Source organism: Physeter macrocephalus, chromosome 4 (assembly GCF_002837175.3).
Source record: "Physeter macrocephalus isolate SW-GA chromosome 4, ASM283717v5, whole genome shotgun sequence".
Taxonomy (NCBI): domain Eukaryota; kingdom Metazoa; phylum Chordata; class Mammalia; order Artiodactyla; family Physeteridae; genus Physeter; species Physeter macrocephalus.
Window position 1 is genome coordinate 23,872,055 of NC_041217.1, and position 26,649 is coordinate 23,898,703.

General features: G+C 41.6%; 1 protein-coding gene across 4 annotated transcripts; it reads right to left on the reverse strand.

The window, feature by feature from the left end:
- Nucleotides 1-26,649, reverse strand: SDE2 (SDE2 telomere maintenance homolog). 4 transcript variants are annotated; one of them, XR_008617035.1, is made up of 12 exons: nucleotides 26,460-26,563; nucleotides 23,627-23,705; nucleotides 20,750-20,867; nucleotides 19,643-19,754; nucleotides 19,138-19,307; nucleotides 18,237-18,351; nucleotides 15,798-16,302; nucleotides 13,357-13,665; nucleotides 4,368-4,553; nucleotides 931-1,171; nucleotides 404-558; nucleotides 1-183 (listed from the first exon to the last, which is right to left on the reverse strand). XR_008617035.1 is itself a non-coding variant. In XM_007128064.2 (7 exons), exons 1-7 carry the CDS (start codon nucleotides 26,577-26,579, stop codon nucleotides 13,444-13,446), a joined length of 1,362 nt encoding a protein of 453 aa, XP_007128126.1. In that variant the 5' UTR covers nucleotides 26,580-26,649; the 3' UTR covers nucleotides 13,205-13,443. The 4 variants fall into 4 exon arrangements, 1 of the variants encoding a protein (XP_007128126.1); XR_003679349.2 differs by lacking the exon at nucleotides 23,627-23,705 and having other exon boundaries at nucleotides 26,460-26,626; XR_008617034.1 differs by lacking the exons at nucleotides 4,368-4,553; nucleotides 23,627-23,705 and having other exon boundaries at nucleotides 26,460-26,626.

The following is a 26,649-nucleotide window of genomic DNA, read 5'->3' on the forward strand; positions in this document are numbered from 1 at the left end:
TGCTGTGTAGAGGATGAACAGCAGAGTTGGGGCTTCAGAGATGAAGCTGAGAGAACTTCGAAGACTAAAGTGCTGAGGGCAGCCTGTAGGCGGGGTGGTGGCCTGACTAGGCAGTGGCCATGGGGGTGAGAGGAGCGGACAGATGCGCCGTCCAGGTCATTCCGGACTTGGCCACGGACTGGACTGGGGAGAAGGGGAGGGAGAGGTCAATATGTCTGTGACCTAACAACAAATGACAATAACAGAATACGAAATGCAGTAACAAGAAAGCATTCCCAAATAAGTTGTGCTAGCGTAGTATTTCATGTTTTCATTTTCAGAATTGTCTTTAACATCGTTGTATTCAAAAACGATGTATCTTTTTTTCAACAAGATTTTAAAACCCACACATAAGGCCACTTACAGTCTCTAAACCCGGCCTGTCTCAGCACGCAGGACACTGCATCAGACCCCCGTCCACGGGGTTGTGTTCCAGTGGGGTCTGCTTCAGGAGCTCAGCATCCTCCTGACTCCCGGCTTTTGTTTGACAGCAGAGGGGAGCAAGTGCAGTCCCAAGCTCTAGAAAACACGAGGCACCGTGACGGGGGCTTTAGGGAAAAGATCTCGTTGAATCCTGGAGACCACTTTATGAGGCAGGGACTACAGTCCCTATTTTAAAGTAAGGGATTGAGCCTTTAGAGGTTGAATAAGCGGTGAATCTCTGCTGTCTACAGCTGGCAGGATGGGCCCTGCTCACCAGCCAAATGCGACTCTGTCCCACAGTGGCACTAGGTGGATCCCGAGGGCAAGGGGTGCAGGTGGACCAATAAGCCACCTCATAGCAAAGGAGGAGGGGGAGGAGGTGTGGACGGGGTCTCACCCTGCAACCCTCTGGGCCCAACAGGGGCAGAGAGTAATCAGGGGTCCTGAGGGCCTGGGCCTTTCTGGCACCTTCTCCTCTGGTGGGTGTGTCCGGCGAAGCTGTGTCGGCCTGGCTTAGTGACGCTCCAGGCCACTCTGCGGAGGGAGCACCACCTCATCAGGCTGGGCTCGGGGAGGGTCAACAGAAGAGGCCGGAGGGGGGTGGAAAGAGCGTGGCCTCAAAGTCCTCGGCTTCATCCCCAGCTCGGCATTCTCAAAGCTGTGTGCCCTGGGGCTGGGCATTTCCTATTTGCAAGCGTTCGTTTTCTGTCTGTAAAACAAGGATGATAACAATATCCTTTGAAGGGTTGTGGTGAGGAGCAAATTAAAGTATTTGAACAGTGTTTTCTACTCAGATTGTCTCTCTATTTGGGAAGGCCTGGGAGGGTCTGCTGGAGGTTATGGGGGCAAAGAGCAGCGGCTAAGCTTCCCCACCTCAGCCAGCCTTTGTCACTACCACTGGACAGGGAAGGATTTTATGAATCATTGTGTGGCATGCACGTGCTACTTCTTAGTAAGAACGCTGTCATTTTTTTTTTTTTTTTTTTTTTTGTGGTACGTGGGCCTCCCTCTGCTGCGGCCTCTCCTGCTGCGGAGCACAGGCTCCGGACGCGCAGGCTCAGCGGCCACGGCTCACGGGCCCAGCCGCTCCGCGGCATGTGGGATCTTCCCGGGCCGGGGCACGAACCCATGTCCCCTGCATCGGTAGGCGGACTCTCAACCACTGCGCCACCAGGGAAGCCCAAACGCTGTCATTTTATACCCATTTTTTGTCTGGGGTGGCAGATCTTTTAAAACCCAGGCCCCCAGTCACCTCCCCAGTGACCTGACCTCACTCCACCAGATGGAATGAGTCCTCCTTCTTGGTGCTGTGTCGCCTATGAATATGCTTCATTATTGCACCTTCTATGTATTGATAAAAAACTACTATAACCACGTTATAGACACCTACTTTGGCCACTGGATTTGAGCTCCGTGAGAAAGGCATTCCCAGGGCCGGGGAGAGTAGAGAACAGGGCAGGTGCTCAATGAGTATTTGTTAAATAAAATCGAAATAAACCAAAATGACGTTCCAGCAAAGGAGCCATAACATGTTTCATTGTTATAAAAATTATATACATGGGACTTCCCTGGTGGCACAGTCATTAAGAATCCGCCTGCCAATGCAGGGGACATGGGTTCGAGCCCTGGTCCGGGAAGATCCCACATGCTGCAGAGCAACTAAGCCCGTGCGCCACAATGACTGAGCCTGCGCTCTAGAGCCCGGGAGCCGCAACTACTGAGCCCACGTGCCACAACTACTGAAGCCCGCACGCCTAGAGCCTGTGCTCCACAACAAGACAAGCCACCGCGATGAGAAGCCTGTGCACCGCGACGAAGACCCAACACAACCAAAAATAGATAAATAAAAATTAAAAAATTTATATACATATACACATATATACATAATGGAATATTATTCAGCCATAAAAAGAAGGAAATCCTGCCATTTTTGACAACATGGACGGACAATGAGGGCATTATGCTAAGTGAAATAAGTCAGACAAAGACAAATACTGTATGATCTCCCTCATATATGGAATCTAAAACAAAATAAAACAATGACTTGTAGATACAAAGAACAGATTAGTAGTTGCCAAAAAAAAAAAAAAAAGTAACCTGATCATAGATCATAGACTATTTAGGGAATATATGAGATTAGAAAGAAGGGGGAGTAATCCATTTTCACATCCCCCAGTGATAACTTTGGTAAACATTAACCCGTATTTCTTTTTTAAAAAATATTTATTTATTTTATTTTTATTTATTTATTTATTTTTTTGTGGTATGCGGGCCTCCCTCTGTTGTGGCCTCTCCCGTTGCTGAGCACAGGCTCCGGACGGGCAGGCTCAGTGGCCATGGCTCACGGGCCCAGCCGCTCCGCGGCATGTGGGATCCTCCCAGACCGGGGCGCGAACCCGGTTCCCCTGCATCGGCAGGCGGACGCGCAACCACTGCGCCACCAGGGAAGCCCTTATTTTTATTTATTTGGATGCGTCGGGTCTTAGCTGCGGCACGCAGGATCTTTGTTGTGGCGTGGAGGATCTTTAGTTTTGGCATGCGAGATCTTTAGTTGCAGCATGTGGGATCTCTAGTTGTGGCATGTGGGTTCTAGTTTCCTGACCAGGGATCAAACCTAGGCCCCCTGCATTGAGAGGTCGGAGTCCTAACCGCTGGACCACCAGGGAAATCCCAACCTGTATTTCTTTCCAGTCATTTCTTCCTAGATGTGCTCTGTTTTTACATAATGATTTTGTAATTTATACATGCAATTTTAAAATCTGGACTCTTTTAACATTACAACTGTTACAATATTTCATTCTTAAATCTCAAGGTCAGTTTTCATTCTTTTTTCCCACTTTGTTCTGGATTATCCATTTTTCCAAAAATCATGTTTCCAAAATAACAATATAAAGAATTAATGTCTCGAAGCTTTCAAAATTGCTTTATCAATAAACCCTGTTTTTATAAATTGAATCTTATATAGAACTCTAATATACAAAGAGATAATACTTTATTCAAGTAAAATCATTTTCTAAGTCAAAAGCCTGGTATTTGCTTGTGGTAACATCAGTCAATTCGCACACTAAGGCTATTTAGATGAAGACAAATAGCTTTCATCTGGGGCTATATTACAGCCTCTGAGGAGCCACACCCACAGAATCACAGCACCCTGAACACCCTGGGATTCTGTGGCAGCTCCATAGAGAAGGGGACAGACCTGCCAGCTCCCCAGGAGCCTGGCAGATGGTTTCCCTCCCCATGCCAGGCTGTGACCAGTCAAGATTTCCAGGCAGTTCCAGGAGCCTCCCTAATTCCACCAAGTGAACGGAGGAGAGGAAGAGGCATCTCTGAGGAACCCCATCTACCTCGACACTCACATAGGGTGACTTGGGGGATTGTCTTTAAACAAAAGCAGCCACTTATCTCTGATTTTCCAGGGCAGAGGCTGGGATTTTGTCTTCCCTACCCCCAGCCTGATTTCTCCCTTCTGCCCCTCTCCTGCAGCCCCCTCTCACTCAGTCTGTGGTCGAGGGCTTCCCTGGTGGTGCAGTGGTTAGGAATCCGCCTGCCAATGCAGGGGACACGGGTTCGATCCCTGGTCCGGGAAGACAGGTTCGAGCCCTGGTCCCAGAAGATCCCACATGCCGCGGAGCAACTAAGCCCGTGCACCACAACTACTGAGCCTGTGCTCTGGAGCCCGCAAGCCATAACTACTGAGCCTGTGCGCCACAACTACTGAAGCCCGCGCTCCTGGAGCCCGTGCTCCGCAACAAGAGAAGCCACCGCAATGAGAAGCCCGCGCACCGCAACAAAGAGTAGCCCCTGCTCGCTGCAACTAGAGAAGGCCCGTGTACAGCAAGGAAGACCCAATGCAACAAAAAATAAAATAAGTTAATTAAAAAAGAAAAAATCTGTGGTCGAACCTTCCAACAACCTTTCTGCAGAGATGAGAGAGAAGGAAGAGAAGACGGTATATTTTCTTGTGTCTCTGCGTTTCGGGACAGGAGGCCGGCTCTGGTCAGAGGCCTCTTCTGCCGGCTGGTGTGAGGGCCGTGAGGGGCAGGAGTACGAACTGGAGCGTCAGTGCACACAGTTCCCACTAAAGTGACCTGAGGACACCGGGCAGAAATAAATATGGCAGAGGTGTACAAAATACAGCTGTACCCGCCTCCCCTAATTTGTTTTATAACACAAAAATAAAGCAATTGTTACACAAGGATACTCCAGTTCCTCTGGCAGAAAATAACAGCAAATGATTAGGAGAGAGTTGTTTGTTGAGAAGTAGCTCTGGGATATTCAGCAAGCCTGTAAATGATTTATTAACACGTGGTAGAGTGAAAGCTGAAATGCAATACGGGAATCTAAGAATCAGAATGGATAGAGCCTGGTCAAATCCAGGCCAGCTGCACCTGACCCTCTGTCACCTCACCTTGGAGCAGGCTCCCATCCTGCCCCTGCTCCGGTTCACATTTGTTGGTGCCCAGCACCCTCTACTGGCAACAAGAAAAGTCTTTCTTCCTCCAGAAATTGGCAGTGTTTTGTTGCTTGGTGGTGAGCAACAGAATCCCTTTCTGTAGGGTTGCCCTTCCTGCCCAACTTGAGATTGCTCTCAGATTTTATTTTGATAAAATATTAAGTTCCAGTCATTTTCCACAACGACCCTCAAAGGCATCTACGTTCACAAGCAAGGGTTTCAAAGGCACTCCATGGGATATGCCATATGATGGATGATGAATATATTCAGAATTCTATGCTTATTGTTTTTATAAAATACATCATATTAGGGCAGTAGTACATTCATTCGTTCAACAAATATTTTTGGAGCAGCTTCTATGTACCAGGTACTAGAAAACAGACAAATATTTCTGCCCTGATGGAGCTTATCTCTATGGGGGCAGGGGGGAGAGAGACATTTAATAAACACGTCAAATAAATAGCATGAAATTGGTGGTACAAAAAAGAATACGCAGGAAAGAAAGGTACGGATGTGTATGGGGGAGGGGTAGTTTCCTTTTTAAATTAGAGAAGTGAGGATATCTGGAGATAGAATGTTCCGGGAAAAGGAAAGTTAGTGCAAAGCTCTGGAAGCAGAGTGTCTTTGGTGTTTCGGGTTTGTCCAAGAAACAACAAGGAGGCCGCCTTGGCTGAGGTGGAGTGAGGCAGGGAGGAGATGAGGTCAGAGAGCGGCGAGGGCATAGACTGTGAAGGGGTTGCCGGGATTGTAAGCAAGCACTTGGGCTTTTTTTTTTTTTAAAGGGCTTCAAATGCTTGGCTTTTTATTTTTTTAATTAATTAATTTAATTTTGGCTGTGTTGGGTCTTCGTTTCTGTACGAGGGCTTTCTCTAGTTGTGGCAAGCGGGGGCCACTCTTCATCGCAGTGTGCGGACCTCTCACTATCGCGGCCTCTCTTGTGGCAGAGCACAGGCTCCAGACGCGCAGGCTCAGTAGTTGTGGCTCGCGGGCTCTAGAGTGCAGGCTCAGTAGTTGTGGCATGGGCTTAGTTGCTCCGCGGCATGTGGGATCTTCCCAGACCAGGGCTCGAACCCGTGTCCCCTGCATTAGCAGGCAGATTCTCAACCACTGTGCCACCAGGGAAGCCCAAGCACTTGGGCTTTTTATTCAGAGGCAGATGGGGCTCTAAATAGATAAGTGACGTGATCTGGGGTACACACCCCCAAGTGTTTTACTGATAGATGTGCACAATTAATGTTTGGAAACTAGAGGTCTGCAGAATGAACTCTAAAATCAGCCCACTGTTTCCTTTCACTGAGACCCACATTGGAGGAGGCAACGTGAGCTGTCTTGAAAGATGAGAACTTCAACAAGCAGACATGACAGGCCTTCCTAGACTAATCGTCATTCCTATGCTAAACCTCGAAGTGTAGCAAGTGATCTAGTTGGTAAACTGAGGTATCCAGCACTGGGGGCCTTCTCCGTACTGAATGCCCATTTTCACTGAGTATTTGTCTACACTCCTAATTCCTCACCCTCTTCCTTACTAGTCCTGATTCCTTACCTGAATCAGACTTCTCCCCAGAAACAGGTTGACAGACAGATGGCTTAGAGCGAGGGCCTGTGTGACACAGTGACACCTGGATTCCCCATGTTCTAGTTCAGACACACAGGAGTGTCATGAAGTTTAACAGTTGGTACCTTCCCGATTTTGATCAGAGCCAGCCTACACTTGTTAATACCTGCTATTAAAATATTGGACTGGGCTTCCCTGGTGGCGCAGAGGTTGAGAGTCCGCCTGCCGATGCAGGGGACACGGGTTCGTGCCCCGGTCCGGGAAGATCCCACGTGCCGCGGAGCGGCTGGGCAAAAAAAAAAAAAAAAAATATTGGACTTTCTGGGAGGCACTTTTAATTCAGAAAACCCACTAACAGGGGCTGGTTCAGGATGGTAATCTGAGAACATACATTTAACTCCTTCTTGCAAACTCCCACTTAAGTGACCAAAGGAATATAACAAGAAAACTCTGTATTAGTACTAGAAACTGAGGAGAGAGAAAGGCTGCTACCTTCAAATCAAAGTGTGAGCAAGTAAGTGAAATGAGTCAGACAGAGGAAGACAAATTCACAATCTGACTTATATATATGGAAAATAAATCAAGCTCATTAAAAAAGAGAGAGAGAGAGAGAGAGAGAGAGAGATCGAGATCAGACTTGTGAGGTGGAGGGTGGGAGAGGGGGAATTGGAGGAAGATAGTTAAAAGGTACAAATTTATAAGATTAAAAAGTACTAGGCTGTGATAACCTATATAAGAATCTAAAAAAGAATGAATAAATGTATACGTATAACTGAATCACTTTTCTGTACACCCGAAAGTAATACAACATTGTAAATCAACTATATTCCAATAAAATTAAAAAAAATTTTTTTTTTAAGTACTAGGGATGTAACGTATGACAGGACTATAGCCAAAACTGCTGTGTGGCATGTAGGAAAGTTGTTACAGGTAAATCCTAAGAGTTCTCATCACAAGAATTTTTTTTTTTTTTTGCGGTACGCGGGCCTCTCACTGCTGTGGCCTCTTCCGTTGCGGAGCACAGGCTCCAGACGCGCAGGCTCAGCGGCCATGGCTCACGGGCCCAGCCACTCTGCAGCATGTGGGATCCTCCCGGACCGGGGCACGAACCCGCGTCCCCTGCATCGGCAGGTGGACTCTCAACCACTGCGCCACCAGGGAAGCCCCCACAAGGAGACTTTTGTTTTCCTTTTTTCTTTTCCTTTTATTGTATGTATTTGGGAAGATGGATGTTAGCTGAACCTATTGCGGTAATCATTTCACAATATATGTACATCAAATCATCATGCTGTACGTCTACAACTTATACAGTGATGTATGTCAACTATTTCTCAATAAAGTGGGAAAAATAAAAGTGTGAGCCATTGGAATGTACCCTAGCAGAAGCTCATTAACATCCCCACCCGTGGATCAGTGACAGCTGGACAAACTACAGCCACATATAATGATGTCAAGATGGTCAGTCTCTGTTCATTGTGAATCTCCTTACTTCCGGTCTTTAATGCTACAAGGGGCAATTTCAGAATTATGATCTTCTTACTTTGCCAGTAAAGGTCATTTTGCTTTGGGGAACAGGGTGAGGGCTGCTCACACTTCCACACTCAGTGAAGCAGGGCACAGCTCGAGCTGGCAACTGCAGGGCATAACCATGCCACTTGGGAAAGGGGCACTGACCCAGCCAACTTCATGCTACCACAACAGAAAAATTCTTTGGACATGGCTGCCCAAATCTCTCACACGTGAAAGAACCTCTGATCTGACAAAGTAAACCTCCACTAAATCTAAACTCTCCCCTTCCCCCTTTGAGTGTGCTTTTTAAGATTTGCACAGGTACCCACATAATTTGAAGAAAACGGATTTCAACTACCTGAACTAGAAAAATAATCCTAAGCAACAGAACATACTGTGGCAACCATGAATAAATACCCTTCAGATCCCCTGGTGGAGAGCATCATTGACTGATGATTCCATCGGCTGCACCCTGGATCCACCAAGTTCACCCCAGCCTACACTTCCCGGGGACTCTTACTAGCCAATGAGCATGGTGGGGTACTAAGGCAGGCCCATTCAGCGAGATGCTGGATTCCAACAGATGACTTTGGCTTGAGGACTCTCCATCCGCCTGACCGAATCTTTCTTGGAACTGCTGTCCGATTCTTCCTATCTCCTTTCTTCCCTCTCCTTCCATGGGTGTCAAACCTAGATCTGAAGCCTCTCCCTACCTTCTCTGGCACCAGCCCCCAGCCCCAGCCCCCAATGAATCTCTAGTATATCTAATCCCACCCTAGCAGACCTAAATGCATGCACATGCAGACATACTAAAAAAATCAAAAAATTGTAAAGAAATCAATTTGAGGGATTAGAGGAAAGATGCCCTTATGAAAGAGAAACAGTAAACACAGAAGACCCTAAAGCATATGCATACAGAGTTTCAAGAGAACACATCTAAAAACAGAAGCAAGAAAGCATGAAGAGGGACTAATCTGTGAGAGACTCTCTAAGGGAAAAACCTAATTGTTGACAAATACAGGAGGAGTGGTAAACAACAGGTTGGATGTGGCAAAATATCAGGTTCCATGGAAACAGAGCAGAGAATAAAGGCAAGAATCAAATAATAGGAAAATAATGGTCTAAAATTAATAGGCTAGTCTTCAGACCTCAAAAAGGTTACCCAACACTAAAAAATATTAAGGAAGAGACCACACTTAGAAATAACATGGCGACATTTTAAAATTTAAAGGACAAAGAAAAAGATATAGAGGTATCTATCTAAGGAGAAAAATTCACATTGTACACAATACAAAAGAAACCCAAAATCAGACAGAAAGCTTCTCTTCTGCAATACTCTATCCCAGAAAACAAAAGCAAATATCTGTTGTTTTTAAAGAAGATTGTAAGCTAAGGATTTGATATCCAGTCACGGTATCACAAATGCAAAGTTAACAGAAAAACATTGCCAGGTATGTGAGGGTTCAGAAAGTGCACCACCCATATACTCTTTATTTAAAGAAAAAAAAGAAAGCAAGAAATTAAGAATACCAGCAGAAGACAAAAAAATAGTAATAATAAAAAAACTGGCCCGACTATGTAGTATGATACTGGAACATTAATTTGGGCCCAAATAAAAACCGAGACATTACCAAGGGAAGGGAAGGGAGTGGAGTGAAGATACAGTAAAAAGATAGCAATTAATGGAAACCAGGAAAAACAGAGCTGTGTCTCCGTAAGGTTGTTTCTATCATCATGAAACAAGGTAATGTCCAAAATATTCCTGAAAGAAGATAATAAAGAAAAAAATGCACTTCTTTTTGATTCCTTAGGTAACTATTTACTGTCCAGTTTTGCCCAAGGCATTTCATTGAACAGCTGTTTTCTGTGTAATAACCATAATTCTATATAAACAGAGAGCCCCTGGTAATACCGTGAAGGGAATTATGGCAGTGGCTTTCTCCTTTACAGGAACACCGTTTGAAAAATCAGACAAAATCAATAGCTAAGCACGTCTAATAAATGCTGTGCAGAGTTTAGCCCATTACATTTATGCCTTATATAATCTCCACAACCCTTCCATTATTCCTTTTACAGCTGAACAGACTGATTCCCAGAGAGGTTAAGTAATTTTTCCAAAGCCACATAGCTTGTGAAGTGTATGAGCTAGGAATGGAAATATCTCCAAATCCAAGTTCTCCATCACTACACTAAAATGCTTCATTTTCTCCAGAATAAAAACACTTACACACAAAATTGTGCCTATAATTTTACTTGTAGTTTTACAGACAACCCTACTGAGTTGCTAGGAACCATTAATATGTGTGTATGAACAATTTCACCACGTAAAATCATCCCTTCATAACTCAAAATATATGGACTCTTGCAATTCAGTTTATAAAGATATAGATACACACACATCTGTAATGCAGTACTAGAGGTTCTGCTCCTAATATGGCTGAGCAGCTTCTTTTGGACCAACCCTCCTGTTGTTAATAGGTATAAACTCTGGACAAAATACAAAAGACAACTAACTGAATACACTCGAGAATGACCAGAAGCAGGCAGAGTTCACACTTCAAAGGAAGGAATAGCACTGCGGAAGTCTCCCACTTTTACAGTTTTTAGTCCCTACTCTATACCTTGCCAGGCAGCTAGAACTCTGATGGAAAAATTGCAGAGTATTGTTGATAGAATTCAGGGAAATCACAGCTGCAGGAAAGTGAGGGAGGAGGTCCTGGAAGGCAGAGCCAGAGTAGGTAAGCCAAAAATTCTGTCTACATTAACTCTGCCCCCTGAACCACACAGGCACAGGGCAGACTCTAAGCAGCAACTGAGATATGAGGTGCTGCCCACCTAGAAAAAGAGTTTAGGGTTTGAGTCCACCCAAGTTAAATGCCTAATAGGAAACAAACAAAGAGCAATACTCTTGAAGGCATATAACAGAATCCAGAATCTCTGTAAAATCATTCACCATATCCAAGATACAACCTAAAACTATTTGACATGCGAACAATCAGGAAAATGAGATCCATTTTCAAGAGAATCAACAAAGACTGAGCCTGAGATGATCCAAGTGTCAGAACAAGCAGACAAGGATTCTAAGGCTGCTTTTTCAAGTTTACATGGGACATTCATCTAGACAGACCATACACTGTGTCATAATACAAGTCTCAATAAAATTAAAAGGATTGAAATCATAAACAGGCTAATTTCTGACCACAGTGGAATTAAAAGCAGAAACCCAGTAACAGAAAAATATTTAGGAGAAAAAACAAACATTTGTTCTATGTTACGCCATCCATAAAAATTAACTCAAATGGATTAAAGACTTGAACTTAAGACCTGAAACCATAAAACTCCTAGAAGAAAACATAGCAGTAAGCTCCTTGATATAGGTCTTGGCAATGATTTTTTTCAATCTGACACCAAAAGTAAAAGCAACAAAAGCAAAAATAAACAAATGGGAATACATCAAACTAAAAAGCTTCTGCATAGCAAAGGAAACCATCAACAAAATGAAAAGGCAGGGCTTCCCTGGTGGTGCAGTTGTTGAGAATCTGCCTGCTAATGCAGGGGACACGGGTTTGAGCCCTGGGCAACTGGGCCCGTGAGCCACAATTACCGAGCCTGCGCATCTGGAGCCTGTGCTCCGCAACAAGAGAGGCCGCGATAGTGAGAGGCCCGCGCACCGCGATGAAGAGTGGCCCCCACTTGCCACAACTAGAGAAAGCCCTCGCATAGAAACAAAGACCCAACACAGCCAAAAATAAATAAATTAATTAAAAAAAAAAGAAAAGGCAGTCTACTGAATGGGAGAAAATATTTGCTAATCATGTATCTGATAAGGCGCTAATATCCAAAATATATAAAGAACTCATATAACTCAACAGCAAAAAAACAAACAATCTGATAATAAAAATGGGCAGAAGATCTGAATACTTTTTTTCCAAAGAAGACATACAGATGGCAAACAGGTACATGAAAAGCTGCTCTACATCATTAATGATCAGGGAAATACAAATCAAAACCAGAGTGAGATATCACCTCATACCTATTAGAATGGCTGTTCTCAAAAAGACTAGAAGTAACAAGTGTTGGCAGGGATGTGGAGAGAAGGGAACCCTCCCTCATGCACTGTTGGCGGGAATGTGAATTGGTGCAGCTACTATGGAAAATAGTATGGAGGTTCCTCAAAAAATTAAACCTAGAACTACTATACAATATAGCAATTCCACTTCTAGGTATTTATCTGAGGAAAGCGAAAACATTACCTTGAAAAGCTATACGCCCCCCCCCCATGTTCACTGCAGCATGATTTATAATAGCCAAGATATGAAAACAACCTAAGTATCCATTGATGGATGAGAGATGAATGAAGATGTGGTAAATATATACAATGGAATATTATTCAGCTGTAACAAAGAAGTAAATCTTGCCATTTGCAACAACATGAATGGAACTTGAGGGCACTATGCTCAGTGAAATAAGTCAGATAAAGACAAATACTGTATGACGTCTCTTAAACGTGGAATTAAAAAAAAATTTTTTTTAATTAAAAAAACCCCTCAAGCTGACAGATACAGAGAACTGATTGGTGGTTGTCAGAGGCAGGGGGGTACAGGGTGGGAGAAATGGGTGAACTTTTTTTTTTAGTTTAAATAAATTGAAAGTTTAACATGTGCTAGTTAGACAACATACTTCTAGATAATCCATGGGTCAAAGAATTCACAAGGAAGCTAGAAAATACTTGGAACTGAATGAAAATGAAAATACAACATATTAAAATTTTTGAGATGCAGCTAAAACAGTACTTAAAGAAAAACTTACAGCTTTAAATATTTATACTAGAAAAAAAGTCTAAAATCAATGACCTAGGACTTACCTTCAGAAGATAAAGAAAAAAGAGCAAAGTAAACCCAACCTAAGTAGCAGAAAGGAAATGATAAAGAGCAGAAATCCATGAAACTAAAAACAATTAAAAATCAACAAAGCCAAAAGTTGGCTCTTTGAAAACAGAAAACCAACAAAACAATAAACTCCTAGCTAGACTGATCAAGTAGGAGAAAACAGAAATTACCAGTACCAGAATGAAAAAGAAGTTAACACTACAGCTCCTACAAGATGTTAAAAGGATAGAAAGGACTATTATGAATAACTTTATGTCCACATATCTGACAACTGGGGTCAAATGGATAAATTCTTTGAAATTATAATTTACCTAAACGACAGAAGATGAAACCCAAACTCTGAATAGCCCTATATTTATTAAAGAAATAAGTTATAAGAAACCTTCCCACAAAAAAAACTTCAGGCCCAGAGGGTTTCACAAATTAATTCTATAAATCTAATAATGAAAAAGAGGATAGTTATAATTTGGTTATTAAAAAGTCACCTTTAATAGCAACAAGAATAATGTCCAAGAGTCAACAGGTTGTAAGCGCTAGCCTATAAAGAAACAGGAAATCAGCTCCGATGAAATTCACTTCTTCTTCCCTTTCGAAGGCTTGGCAAATAAAGCTGGATCTATCTGCTCCTTTGCCAGTCCTCTGACAGAGAAAAGCCTCGCCGCCCGCTCTTGGAGAGTGCCCCCGCACTTCAGTCCCCGGGCTGTGAGTTCACACTTGAGCTTCTCCAAACCCAGCAACTCCACTTCTGCGACAGAGCTGAACGCCAGTAAATCTACAGTTTCCTGACCAATATCCTGAGAAGAAGAAAAAGAAAGAAAAATTTTAAATAGGTCAATTCCTCTGGATAAAACTTTCTTCAATTGTCATCGACCTTCTGTTTTTCAAGAAATTTTCATTTAATATGCCATATCTTACTACTGAATTTTAATAATCATGCTATTCTCTACACATTGTCAATGCATATAATTAATAAATATGAATTTTTTATCTATATACTTAGAAACAAGTATTCAGAAGAGTAACAAGTTATAGAATTCTTGAACAGATTCTTAATATTACTTTTCTTTTTTGATTTTTCCAGTAAAAATTCAAACAGCAAAATGTACCTCACCTACCCCCATACTATGACCAGAGAAAAGAGCAGCACCCTATAAAGCCTCATTTTAATGAGATTCCTATGCCTGTGAATCTACTAACCCCATAATCCTAAGCTTTCTATTTTAATCAAATAACTGTGATTATCAAAGTTCTCACTTATATAACTTGACAAATTTAAATGCTGTTCAAAAGACTTGCAACTGTTCTATCCACCAAGTACCTTTATAGACTTTAAGACAAAATTAAATACTTTTTTTTTTAAATTAAATACTTCTAATGACGGGTGCTCTGCAAAAAATGAAAACATTCACCACCTAGGGTTTTTTTGTTTGTTTGTTTGTTTGTTTGTTTTTGCGGTACGCGGGCCTCTCACTGCTGTGGCCTCTCCCGTTGCAGAGCACAGGCTCCGGACGCGCAGGCTCAGAGGCCATGGCTCACGGGCCCAGCTGCTCCGCGGCACGTGGGATCCTCCCGGACCGGGGCGCGAACCCGGCTCCCCTGCATCGGCAGGCGGACGCGCAACCACTGCGCCACCAGGGAAGCCCTAGGGTTTTTTTTTAAAAAACATATTCAAAGGTCAGTAATTTTCTCTCACAGTAAGTTGTTTTTTAAAAATATTGAAGAGCTCTAGGGACAAACTATCTTTCTAGGTGATCTTTATTTTTTTTTTTTTTAAAAAGTCCATTTTGTTAAGATTTCTGGAGTGAATCTTGGCTTCTTTATATATGGCCAAATCCTACACCGCCACTTACGTGTCTTTGGAGAATCACACATGGTTGTACATGATTATTATGAATACAACAGCTACAACTACATCAAGAACAAAATTTCCGCAGTTAAAAGCTCAAAGATTGAAAGTCAAACCAGGTTTTATTCTATTTTCCTTTCTTCATTTTTCCAAGACTTTGGTTAGGATAAACTCTTAGCATATATGAGTAACATAAAAGCTACATGCTTATAACTCCAGAGATGGTGTAAGGGTCAATTTAAAGCCCTTAGCATAAAAAATTTCACTATCTTCCCTAGAAAGGGCAATATGTGCATTTTTGCTTATTTAACCAGCACCAGTAGGGAAGGTGCTGGTTAAATAAATAATGATAAGCTTTGTGTTTACCAAAGAAGCCAAGTAGTTCAGGTTTCATCTATCCTAAAAAGCAAATCATTAGACTGAAGAGTAAACATTAAAGATTTTTGCTGGAAGTAAGTCCACTAAAGGTAGCAAATAACTATTTAAGGAAAAGCATGCACAATGAAAATAAATTTTTAAAAGGTTGAGTGTGGGGCTTAAGATTTAATGATAAATTAAAAAGGAGCTGCTCCTCTTCTACAGGAAAGATCTTCACATCCAAATGACAACTGTGTTCAAACAGTAACTCACGTGAGAAAGAAAAACTAAGTAACTAGAAATTTAGTAATAGGAAAATAAGCACATTTTATCAAAGCTAAAAATGCCATCTATCATAGTATGCCTTATTAGTGCATGTGTTATTAAGAAAGAATAACAATACCAATTAAACTATAACGTGATATATATCCAAATTCAGAGGTATTAAAACGTGAAAAACGTGCACCTTAGAATTGATGAAATATGGAACCAAGGACACCACCTAGTGGCAAAATAATACCAATTCCAGAGCTTTAAAAAAAACAAAAACTAAGGATTTTTGGGGGGGACATGGCTAGCTTCACCATCATCTGTACTTCTAATTATTAAACAAGCCTTTCCACTAAGCAGCTGATGGGAAAAAGCACATCTTTTCATTTTAATGACTTACTACAGAGATTAAACTGATTTGGCTTTAGACATCAACCCCCCAAATTTACTTACTGTGCTTCCTGACTGGCTTTCCTCCAGCTTGGCAACAGGTATGTTTTCCCTATCTTCTCCAGGTGCTCCCTTGGCAGCTCTTTCCCCATCAGTCATTTCTTTGGTCTCCTGCTCCTTATTCAGTCCAACTCCAGCTGCTTCCTTTTCTAAGAGTTCTTTACTCTCTGCCTCATTTTTCTCCTGGGTTTTCTCTGTTTCTATAGCCATCTCCCTTTCCATGTACTCCTGGGTAGATGCCTCTCCCAGCTCAGCATACAAGTCTTCTGAAATACCATTCCCAGAGTCCGTCACAGGGGTCTGCAGTTTTTCTCGTGATCTAGAGTCTGCACTCAATACTCTTGCCTGCTGAGAGCTACTAGGAAATTCGGCTGCCATCTCAACACCATCACTGCCATTTTTGGGAACGTGAAAGCTCATTCCTGAAGTACTAGGTGCTTCTGCACTGTCATCATCAGAGCTCTCAGAGCCAGACCCTTCTGCAGTCTCTAGTCCTTCCATGCCCAACCTATTAGAAGCAACAAAAAGGTTTAACACCATTTACAGCTTCTACTTAAAAAAAAAAAAAAAAAAAAAAAAAAAAAGAAAAGAGTTGCAGTTTGTCCAGGAAACAGACTCTGAATAAAGGTATCGGCTAGCTTGAGATGGAGAGTAGGTGAGTTTCAGAAGATATTCCAGAGGTATAAAAGGAAAAAAAACTTCAGTGAGACTGGAAGCAACATGCCAAAGATCCAACAGGATCTCTTTTTAAAAGCTGTGACTCTCTTAAAACAAACTGGTTTTGCTTAAAACTTTTTTCCCCAATACTGTATGAATTTTAACTGTTGGAAATTAGATAAAATAATAAACAGTTAAAAGAAAATCCTGGGAATTCCCTGGCGGTCCAGTGGTTAGGACTCCGAGTTTCCACTGCAGGGGGCACAGGTTCGATCCTTGGTCGAGGAACTAAGATCCTACCTTCCACATGGCAACGGCCAAAAAAAAAAAAGAAAATCCTGTTTTATTCATACTTGCCCCAAACTGGAAATTACCCAAACCTCTAACAGCTAGAGAATGGATAAACAAATTGTGGTACAGCCATACCAGGCAACAATACTTGGCAACAGAAAGGAATGAACTACTGATACATATAATACCATCTGTGGATCTCGAAAACAATATTGTAAGTGAAAGCAGCAGACACAATGACATTCTGGAAAAGACAAAACCATATGAACAAACATCACACTAGTGATCAGGGGTTGCCAGGAATGGAGGTGGGGGAAGAAAATTAACTGCAAAGGGACACGTGGGAACTTCTTAGGGTGATGAAAATATTCTATAGCTTGATTTTGGTGATGGTTACATGACTGTATATTATAAAATGTTCAAAACTTGTAGAACTGTTCAAAAAGGGTGAATTTTGGGCTTCCCCGGTGGCGCAGTGGTTCAGAGTCCGCCTGCCGATGCAGGGGACACGGGTTCGTGCCCCGGTCCAGGAAGATCCCACGTGCCGCGGAGCGGCTGGGCCCATGAGCCATGGCCGCTGAGCCTGCGCGTCCGGAGCCTGTGCTCCGCAACAGGAGAGGCCACAACAGTGAGAGGCCCGCATACAGCAAAAAAAAAAAAAAAAAAAAAAAGGGTGAATTTTACCATATATAAATTATACCACAATAAACCTGGCTTAAAAAAAAGAAACCCACAGGGAATACTACTATCTTTTCTCTCAGGAACATTTAATTCACATTTCAGAAAGAACACAAAAAATTCTATGCTGGACTCACAGAGTTACATGGTGTTTAGTTAATAATTATCTTTCTATCCCCAAAGGGGAGGCCAACGAGGAAACCAAGATCCATTTGCACTTATCATATTCTAGAACTCAGCCCAAGGGAACTGAGCTGATAACCAGAGGACCAACTGGGAAGTGTGGGAGAACTGTAAGAAGAATGGATAAGAAAAAGTACCGTTGTGCTTTTCACCTGCAAGTGCAAAAGTGGTGGAGAGAGGTCTGGCAAAGTGACCAAAGACCTCAGTGATGACTACAAAAAACCACAGAGAAAACAGAACAACCTGGAAAGTAAAGCCATGGCTTCCACCTGGAATTTCTGAAAGTTAACTCTTTCAACACCTAACAGCAATTCAAGTATAAAGCTATTTTTATGTGATTTCCACTGTAAGGAAAAAATTATCCTTTAGATTCTATGAATGGCACTTAATAGTAGAAACCATTACTAATGTATACAATGTGAGAATCACTGAAACCTGAACTGAAGCACTGTGGAAAATTTCTGAGCTTCCATCAGACTTTACTTAAAAGTATGTTTATTCCAGGTAGATAAGAAAAAAATATAGTAGGTAAGTTTCAGAACAAGATATTCCAGAGGGATAAACAGAAGGAAAAATAATTTTTTTTTCTTCAGTTCTCAAAGATCTATTTGAAATGAAAATGAACATACTTACCAAAAGCATTTCCTTTTCTCTGCACTGGCTGCTCTGTCTGTTTTTGATTTGTTAGGCCGTTTCCGACTCTCACAGATTTCTGCTGATACCGTCTTGCTGGAGGCAGCCTGCATACCTAACCAGACATTTTAACAACTCAATTTCTACTATCAGGACTAAGTTCAATTTAAGAACTTATAAATAATCTGAATTGCAAAAACAGCTGCCATCTAAAGTTCTAGATTTAAATTTCTTAACACACCAAAATTTAATCCAGTTAAAATGAGACTAATCTCAAATTTACACAGATTTAAGATAAGCATTCTGGCTCTTGAACCGGATTTTTAAAGCACCATGTCCAATTTGTAATTTGGAGGCTGACAGATTCATACCTATCTCTCCTCAAACCTAACGATTCATCCCCTTGTGCTTGTCATTTGCATACAACTGTCTTTCCCCTGTTATGCCATAACCCTTTTGATGGAAAAGACTCCTTCTTATTCAACTGAATGCACAATAGCCCTAGCATAATGCTTTGGATGCTAAAAACATAAAAGTTAATGAAAATCATTCTCATTGAAAACCGTGCTTTAAAAAAGGGACCTAAAAGTGGAAGCGAAATGCTGGGGTCTAGGCACCTCCTGAAGACTTAGCTTATTCCCATGAAGCACAAAAAGTATTCTTAACCTGGGGCCCATGAGCCCACAGAGTTCAGGGGTCAAGTATGTCAAATGCTGTGTGAGTGTATGGGTTTTTTCCCTGGGTTGTAAGATATACTGTATTCATTACCGAGGGGAGAAATTCCACAGCTTCATTAGTTTCTCAGAAGTCTGTAACCCAAAAAGGCTTAAGAACTGCCCTCTGTGTGGAACAGCTGGCTTCAGGACGCCTGCTGATGGCACTAAGGAATCCTCATTCTCACCTCGGAGGACGGAATCCTCCAGACGCTCGGCCATCTCATGGCACTGCTGCTGGTAGTCGGGGCTGGTGAAGCAGGGCCTGGGTTCTGCAAGCTTCCGCTGCAGTCGTTCCAGGCGCTTTTGCTCCTTTTCAGCTTCTCGCTCGGCTTGTTGTTTTACCCATTCAGCCATTCTGAGGATGGGAGAGAAGAGATGTAACTGAATGGCTATATTATACACATGTGTTTTTATACATAAAACACCCCACCCAGACAAATTAATGCACTCTTGTTCATACTGTGATATTCCCTCAGAAAGGTGTGCCATGCTTACTACTAGCATACTGTTATGGACTTGACTAAAACCCAAAGATAATTGTTAAATTATAGAAAAAGTTAAATCTGATAACAACAAATTAGAGCATAAGTATTTCAAGTTTACATTTCTGATATGCATGGCATGTGTACAATCACTAATGATAGAAAAGTATGTTTCTTAAAAGAAAATAGAAACAGGTGGGCATCTTACGCTTTCTCGTGATTGACATCTCGCAGTCTCCTCCCACTGAGATCCCGGCAAGCTTCTCGATTGGTTGTCTTCTCAATCTGAGCACCAAGTGCTCGGAGCATAGAGCCAAAACCTGAGCAAATATGTTTGGAGAAAGCAGGTTAAAAAAGTGTTCAAGGATGGACAAAAGCCAAATTTGTGAAAATATATCACAAGACTACAGGTGATCTCTACTTTCTTTTCAGTTTTAAAGGAAATGTACATCAAGATTCTAACCTAGGTAGCAAAGGTAAGAGTACTGATAAACTTGATTCAATCTCATGCTTTTTACACTTCCTCTTATACTTCTGCAATATTGTATCAATACCTGCACCACTGGGCTATTTTAGAGGGCTTTACCTAGTGCCAGATATCCCAAGATTCCACGATTAAGAATTTTAAAAATTATACGGTGAGATCTTGCAAGGAGGCAATTTTAAGCTGTCACTGGCTGATACGAAAAGCTTCATTCTTATTGACACAATTGCAAACAGCAGGATGATTATAATCTGAAATGTTAGCTCTTTGAAAACCAAACCAAATCACCACAGATTTTGAGAAAGCCTAAGGATTATATGTTAGTGCATCAGGAGAAATACCAAGAACTGTTCATATTCAGTTTTTGCTCTTTTAGTTTCTTTTTTCTCTTCTAAGATGAGTTACGACAACCAGGACCTTAATCTACCTCAATCTGTAAATGGCTGTATTTCATAAAGTGACTTTAGACCTCCCTTGGAACTACAATAACTAGGCAAAAACTTGAGAAAAGCACAAGGAGATTTGATTGTTTTGACACTCGTCTGCAAACTGGACAGAATAATAATCACCTCTTTTCATCTAATCCTCCCTAGAGTTTGAGAGCCTAGGGTGCCTAAGAGTGATCCAGCTGGAGAAGGTGGGAATTTTATCATACGGTATCTACCTCAAAAAGAATAAGAGAAAATATGCAAAATTAGATAAGCAAACAAAGGATTTCACAAGGCAAATCGAGGCTGGTACATTACAGACACCAAGGAGTTTGTTAATTTAACACATATGGCTATAGAACGCAGATGTGTTACAACTAAGCCATCAACATTCATGTCCTACCTCCTTTTCCACCACGAAGTCTGGGTTCCAAACTATAAACAGCTCCATGCTGCACTGTGTCACTGGTGTTAACGAGTGATCCATTGCATTTCACAAAGTAGCATTCCACTGGAACATCCTAGAGACAAGTTTGGGGTTCTTTCAATGCTGTTTATGAGACAATACAAGTTTCTTGCAGGAAGGGACCTAGCTTATCTTTTTATTACTCCAGTTATGAGGAGATAGTATGTGTTCAATTAATATTTGTTGAATTGCAAAAATGGAAACTACTAAAAGAAAAAACTCATTTTGTATGAGGTATTCTAGATACGATTTCTTCCTAATACTTAATCATGATATATAGAAGAACTTTCTGCCTTTTGGGTGAAAATTAAAACTGCTCTCGGGACTTCCCTGGTGGTCCAGTGGCTAAGACTCCACACTCCCAGTGCAGGGGGCCCAAGTTCGATCTCTGGTTAGGGAACTAGATCCCACACGCCACAACTAAGAGTTCGCATGCCACAACTGCACGATGCAACTTAAAAAAAAGATCCCGAACGCTGCAAGAGCCCGCATGGGGCAATGAAGATCCCATGTGCCGCCACTAAGACAGGCACAGCCAAATAAATAAATAAATGGTAAAAAAAAAACAAAACAAAAACAGAAACAAAAAACCTGCTCTTTCTCCTTCTCTAATAGGAAATAGGGGTCAAGGTAGAAGACTATTCAGTGCTCAGATCTAGTAACTCTGAAGGTCCCATTTCCTCTGACTTTAAAACAGGTAGTATCAAGTTGAACACTGAGTGGCCCCAAGTTTAAAAGTGACATCTTGAAAAGTGTAGATAGGGATAATAAGAGGGGAGAGGAGGAGACAAAAGTATGATTTTTAATATACTACCTATATAAGCTTGAACAGCTTTAGGACCAGCTGGCAGTTGCTGCCTCATCTCTTCTGCCAGCATCCCCCTGAGTTCCAGCCAATCACTGCAGAAGCCCAAGTACACTCCCCCAAACCCACTCTATGTATTTCAAAAAAATTCTCAGATCAAATGATGAAAAGAAAATATAAAAACTGTAAGTCTTTCTAAACAAGTTTCTAATGCCATAAAATGAGACAAGAGAAGAGTATTCTCCAAAGTTATATGGAACTTAGGAGGCTGACAATTAAAACTGCAGCATGAAGAAAAGAGAGATCTAAATAGGAATAGAAAGGAAAAATGCATTGCCGGCATCTTCCTGAAGTGGAAACTATGAACATTCATTCTGAACCACATCATACAGCTATTTCAATGGGACCCATTCGTTCATTCAGCAAATATTAAGTACCTACTATTTTCCAGGTACTTTTCAAGTGTTGGAATACTACTATGAATACTACAGTGAATACAGATCCTGCCTCATGAAGCTAACATTCTAGTGGGGGAAGACAAATAATGAACAAATTATATATCATGTCAAGTGGTGATATGCAGGGTAAAGGGGATAAGATATGTGGATGGGTGTGGTGGTAATCTATTTAATATATATAGTCAAAGAAAGCCTCTCTGATCAAGTGACATTTGAGCGGGGAATTAAAGAAAGTGAGAGAATGAGCCATGTGACTCTCTGGGGGAACAGCATTCCAGACAGAGACAAGAGCAAATGCAACAGGAATGAACTTAGAGCATTCAGGGAACGACAACACCGCCAACGAGGCTAGAATGAAGTACACAAGAGGGGAGTGATAAGGCCTTCAAAACCACTGTAAGGACTCTGGATGTTACTCTGAATAAAACTATTGTAGAGTTTTGAACAAAGTGAGATCTGAGTCATGCTCTTAAAATATCACTCTAGCTGTTATACTGAAAGTAAGACTATAGAAGCAGAGAGATCATTGAGAAGCTATTGTGATAATCCACGTAAGAAATGAAGGCTATTTGTACCAGGGCAGTAGTGGCAGAGATGATGAGAAATGTGAGATTCTGAGGATACTCTGAAGGTAAAGGCAACAGGATTTGCTAATGCTCTGAGTGAAGGGACTGAGATCAATAGAGGAATTAGAGATGATTCCAAAAATCTGGTTTGATAAGTGGGAAAATGGAGCTGTCATTCATTAAGAGGGAAAAGGAAGTTTGAGGGAGAAAATTAGTCTCATCTCAGATATTTTACTTTGAGATGTTTATTGCACAGCCAGATGGAGATGCCGAGCAGACTGGTGGCTACACAAGTCTGGAGTTTGGGGAAGAGGTCTGCACTGGGGATTTACATTTGAAAGTTGTTGGCATCCTGATGGTAGTTAAAGCCATGAGTATGGATGAAATCACTGGGATGAGGGAGGGGCCCCTCCAAGATTAGAGTTCAGGGTGATGAGGAGGAAGCTGTAAAAGACTGGAAAGGAGAGGCCAGTGAGGTGGAAGAGAACTGAGAGTGATATCTGGACAAGTGAGAAAAGTGTACTCTGGCGGGGAATTGGTCAATAGTGCAAACTGGCACTGACAGACAAAGCAAGATGAAAACTGCAAACTGATCACTGGATATGGCAACATAGAAGATACTGAACAGTATGCCAAAGAGCTGTTCTGTTGGAGTGATGGGAACAAAAAAGCCTAACCAGAGTGGGTTCTAAAGGAGAAAAGTTTTATGTTCAAGAATATTTTTTGATAAAGAAAATCAGAGAAAATAAGGTGATAGCTAGAACGGATGTGGGCTCACGTTTGCGCACTGGTAGGAATGATGCTTTAAAAAGGGAAAACACTGGAAAATACAGGGGAGAAAGAACTAATGCCAAAATAAGTCTTTCAGTAGGTGAGGGGGAGGGGTTACTGTACAAAGTAGAAGATAATTGCAAATTATTTGTAAAATAATGACAGTTCATCCACAGTAACAGACAAGAAGGCTGAGTATACAGCAGGTACCTACCAGAGGCACTGGTGTGACGATGCAGAAATTCTCTCCTTACTGCTTGAGTACAAAGTATGGTCCTTGGGATGGAAGAAGTCTTGGAGATTTAAAGAGAGAAGATGTGAAAAAGTAATCTAGGAGAGTGAAAGAGTGATGAACTGAGCAGTGCCTCTCAACCCTTTTCACACCATGGTATACACAAATAATATTTGGATGACACTCTAGGGAAAATGAGCAAAGCTACTAAAGATGTGTTGAGATCCTGGGTTCTGTCCAGCTGCCCAAGGACTACTTAGATCAAAATTCTCAGCAGTCCTGCAACCCACTGGAAGCATGCTCTGGGTTAGAGAAATACAGTAGAAATGCCAAGCACCACCAAGTTTGGTGTTTATGAATTTGTAGTGAGACTGGTTTGTGTAATTAGTTCCCCTACCACAGTCACTGCCCCAGATGCCAGGTAAAATAGGTGGAGAGTTGGATTTAAATTGACTGGAGTTTTCCCAGGCAAATATGATACCAGGAGAGAGGAGCAAGGGAGCTCAGGCTATATGCAATGATGTGATTAACATGAAGGACTATTCTTGCCTATAAAATACTGTCCACTTTAAAGAGTTGTAAAAATTAAATGAGACATGTAATATACCTCCTATATGTTTAATGTTTATAAATTAAAAGCTACTTTAGTTTCTTTTAATATCTTATATATCCAATGGGTATGGTATTTCTAAAATCCTAAATAACTTTAAAAGACTTTAACATGAAGGCTGAAAGATTATACATCATGCATCATACTTCATTTCCAAACAGAACTGCTTATTTAACTAGACAATTGATTAACAAAATTGCATTTTCTACTTGTTAAGATTCTTGTCAGTTAATAATCACTAGTAGAAAAAATAACAAAGAAAATTTACAATCAATTTAACTGTTTTTAACCATTATAAAGCATTTCAAGCAGAAAGTATTACGTGTGTCTTAGGCCAATCAGCCGAAGGCCACCAGAGACAACGTACAGTTCAACAACTCACACTTCTTGACTCACTACAACAAGAGAGGGAGTGAACACCAGAGGAATCACGAGGTGTCTCCCCAACAAATAAAAAGATATAGTTATTATAGGATTTGGGGTGGATGGAATTTAGGTAAAATTTAAATGAAACAATGTTTTGAGAGGCTCACAATAAAGCAGGGCTGTGTGTATAAGGGTCAACATCAGGTCTAGACTGTGAAGGAGATCCAGGCTCCTCTTTCCTCGGAAACTACAAAGTTAAGATAAATGTGGAATGTTGTGTCCAGAAACCCCTAATCTGAAGCTCTGCACTTGGGAAATCAAGAGTGCTTCTCTACATCAAAGTGACTTAGATTCTCAAGGTAAGAGTGGGATGCTTCTTACTGATATAACTTCCAACAGCAGTTTATTCTTACAGTCTAGGATTTTTGAGGTAAGGTTTCACAAAGACTAAAAAAGAAGCAGACTTTCAAGGAAGTCATTATGACATTTCATCACTGTACCATGTCCTTGGGAGAAACACTGTTTCCTATTAAACTTTGCAGCTAGCTTTATCTGTGTATTATCCCAGCCTGATGAAGAGCCAGGCTGATTTTTACTTTCTCAGGGAGAGCTAACACTAACTTTATCATGTGTCAGAATAGTTCTGTTTTAAAAGGCATAAGCATGCACTTGAGCTATTTTTATTCATTCCAGTATCTCATCAAATGCCCTTTTATAAGTTTTGTGATTTTGTTCATATTTGTCATGGCCATGTGTCTTAAGTATATGAATGAATCCATTCGTTTATATTTCTTGCTTATTTTAAATTATTTTTTCCAAGACTCCTCATAATTAAGATCTTATTTTTTTCTGGTCTCACTTTGGATCAACTGTCAGTAAGTTTGAAAACTGGTCATCAGATAAAAGTTATTTTCAGAGATATTAAAATCCAACTATTTTGGAAAATATTTCCCCATTCAGATGATAAAAACATTTCTGACAGTTTTTAAACTGAAGTCTAGGAAGAAAAATGGGGAAACTGAAAAACCACATTATTTGCAAACAGACATTGCTTCTTCATGGAACCAATCCAAGTAAAGATTTGGTTTAGACTGCAGTGTTAACGTGTTAATAGGAGATCAAATGTCAAAATTAAAATTAGATTCACTGAGACCAGCATATTCTTTAAATAACTGAACAGGTTTAATATAGTTGGTAAAAGCTTGCTTACTTGATAATTAAGTAAACCACACATGTAACTTTAGAAGTCAATGACAGGTCTTCAAAAATATGTCTGGGCAAATCAGAGCATCATAATGATTAGTGAAAACATCTACATGACAGGCCCTAAGAATCATGCCCTCAACATGACCTATGTGAGTGCTTGGCCCCGACCAGTGACCAGATAAATCCATTTCCTTCCCAACCATCCTTTGGCCTGGGTTTGGATATGACATACTTCTCTAGGTTGGAGCTAAGAGTGCTGTGTTATCAGTGGACAAAAAATGCACGTCACATAGGCACAGAGCGAACGTAAGGAAATGAGCCTTAAAAATCATCTGGTCCAACTGCCTCATTTACGGATGAAGAGAATACCAAAGTGTATTCTGTTAGTCCAGACTGAGGGCCGGACTAAACGCCCGTGAGCGAAGGGGTTTTTCTCCCTTCTGTGAGACAAAACCACCACAAAACAAAAGCAAAGGCAGGCCTCAGCATCAGTTTGAAGCACCTTAAAACCCTAACCCTCAGTCTCAAAAACTGAGAACCCCAAAGAATAGACGTGCCCCCGACAGACCCTCACCGCACCTAATCCTGCCCCTGTCCTGCTTTCCCATTCCTTCCAGGAACCACAAACCTCACCTGATCTTGGCAGTGTCGGTGGATAAAATCGCGTACGGAGAGCGGGGCCGAGGCGCACCACACCGCCTTGCACCCGAAGCTGGGGCCCCGAAGCCACACCAGGGACGCAGCCTCCGCCATTTCACCCGGTCGTCGAATCTCAAGACTCCCAGAAGCGCTAAGCGCCACAACCAGCTCGGCGTATCTTGAT

Excerpts from the sequence above, each read along its gene's own strand:
- SDE2 (XM_007128064.2), bottom strand. The coding sequence starts at position 26,579 with ATGGCGGAGGCTGCGTCCCTGGTGTGGCTTCGGGGCCCCAGCTTCGGG. Across the intron at positions 20,868-26,459 it reads ACCGACACTGCCAAGATCAG|GATGTTCCAGTGGAATGCTA; the intron begins GTGAGGTTTGTG and ends ACTTGTCTCTAG. Across the intron at positions 19,308-19,642 it reads GATGTCAATCACGAGAAAGC|AATGGCTGAATGGGTAAAAC; the intron begins GTAAGATGCCCA and ends TCCCATCCTCAG.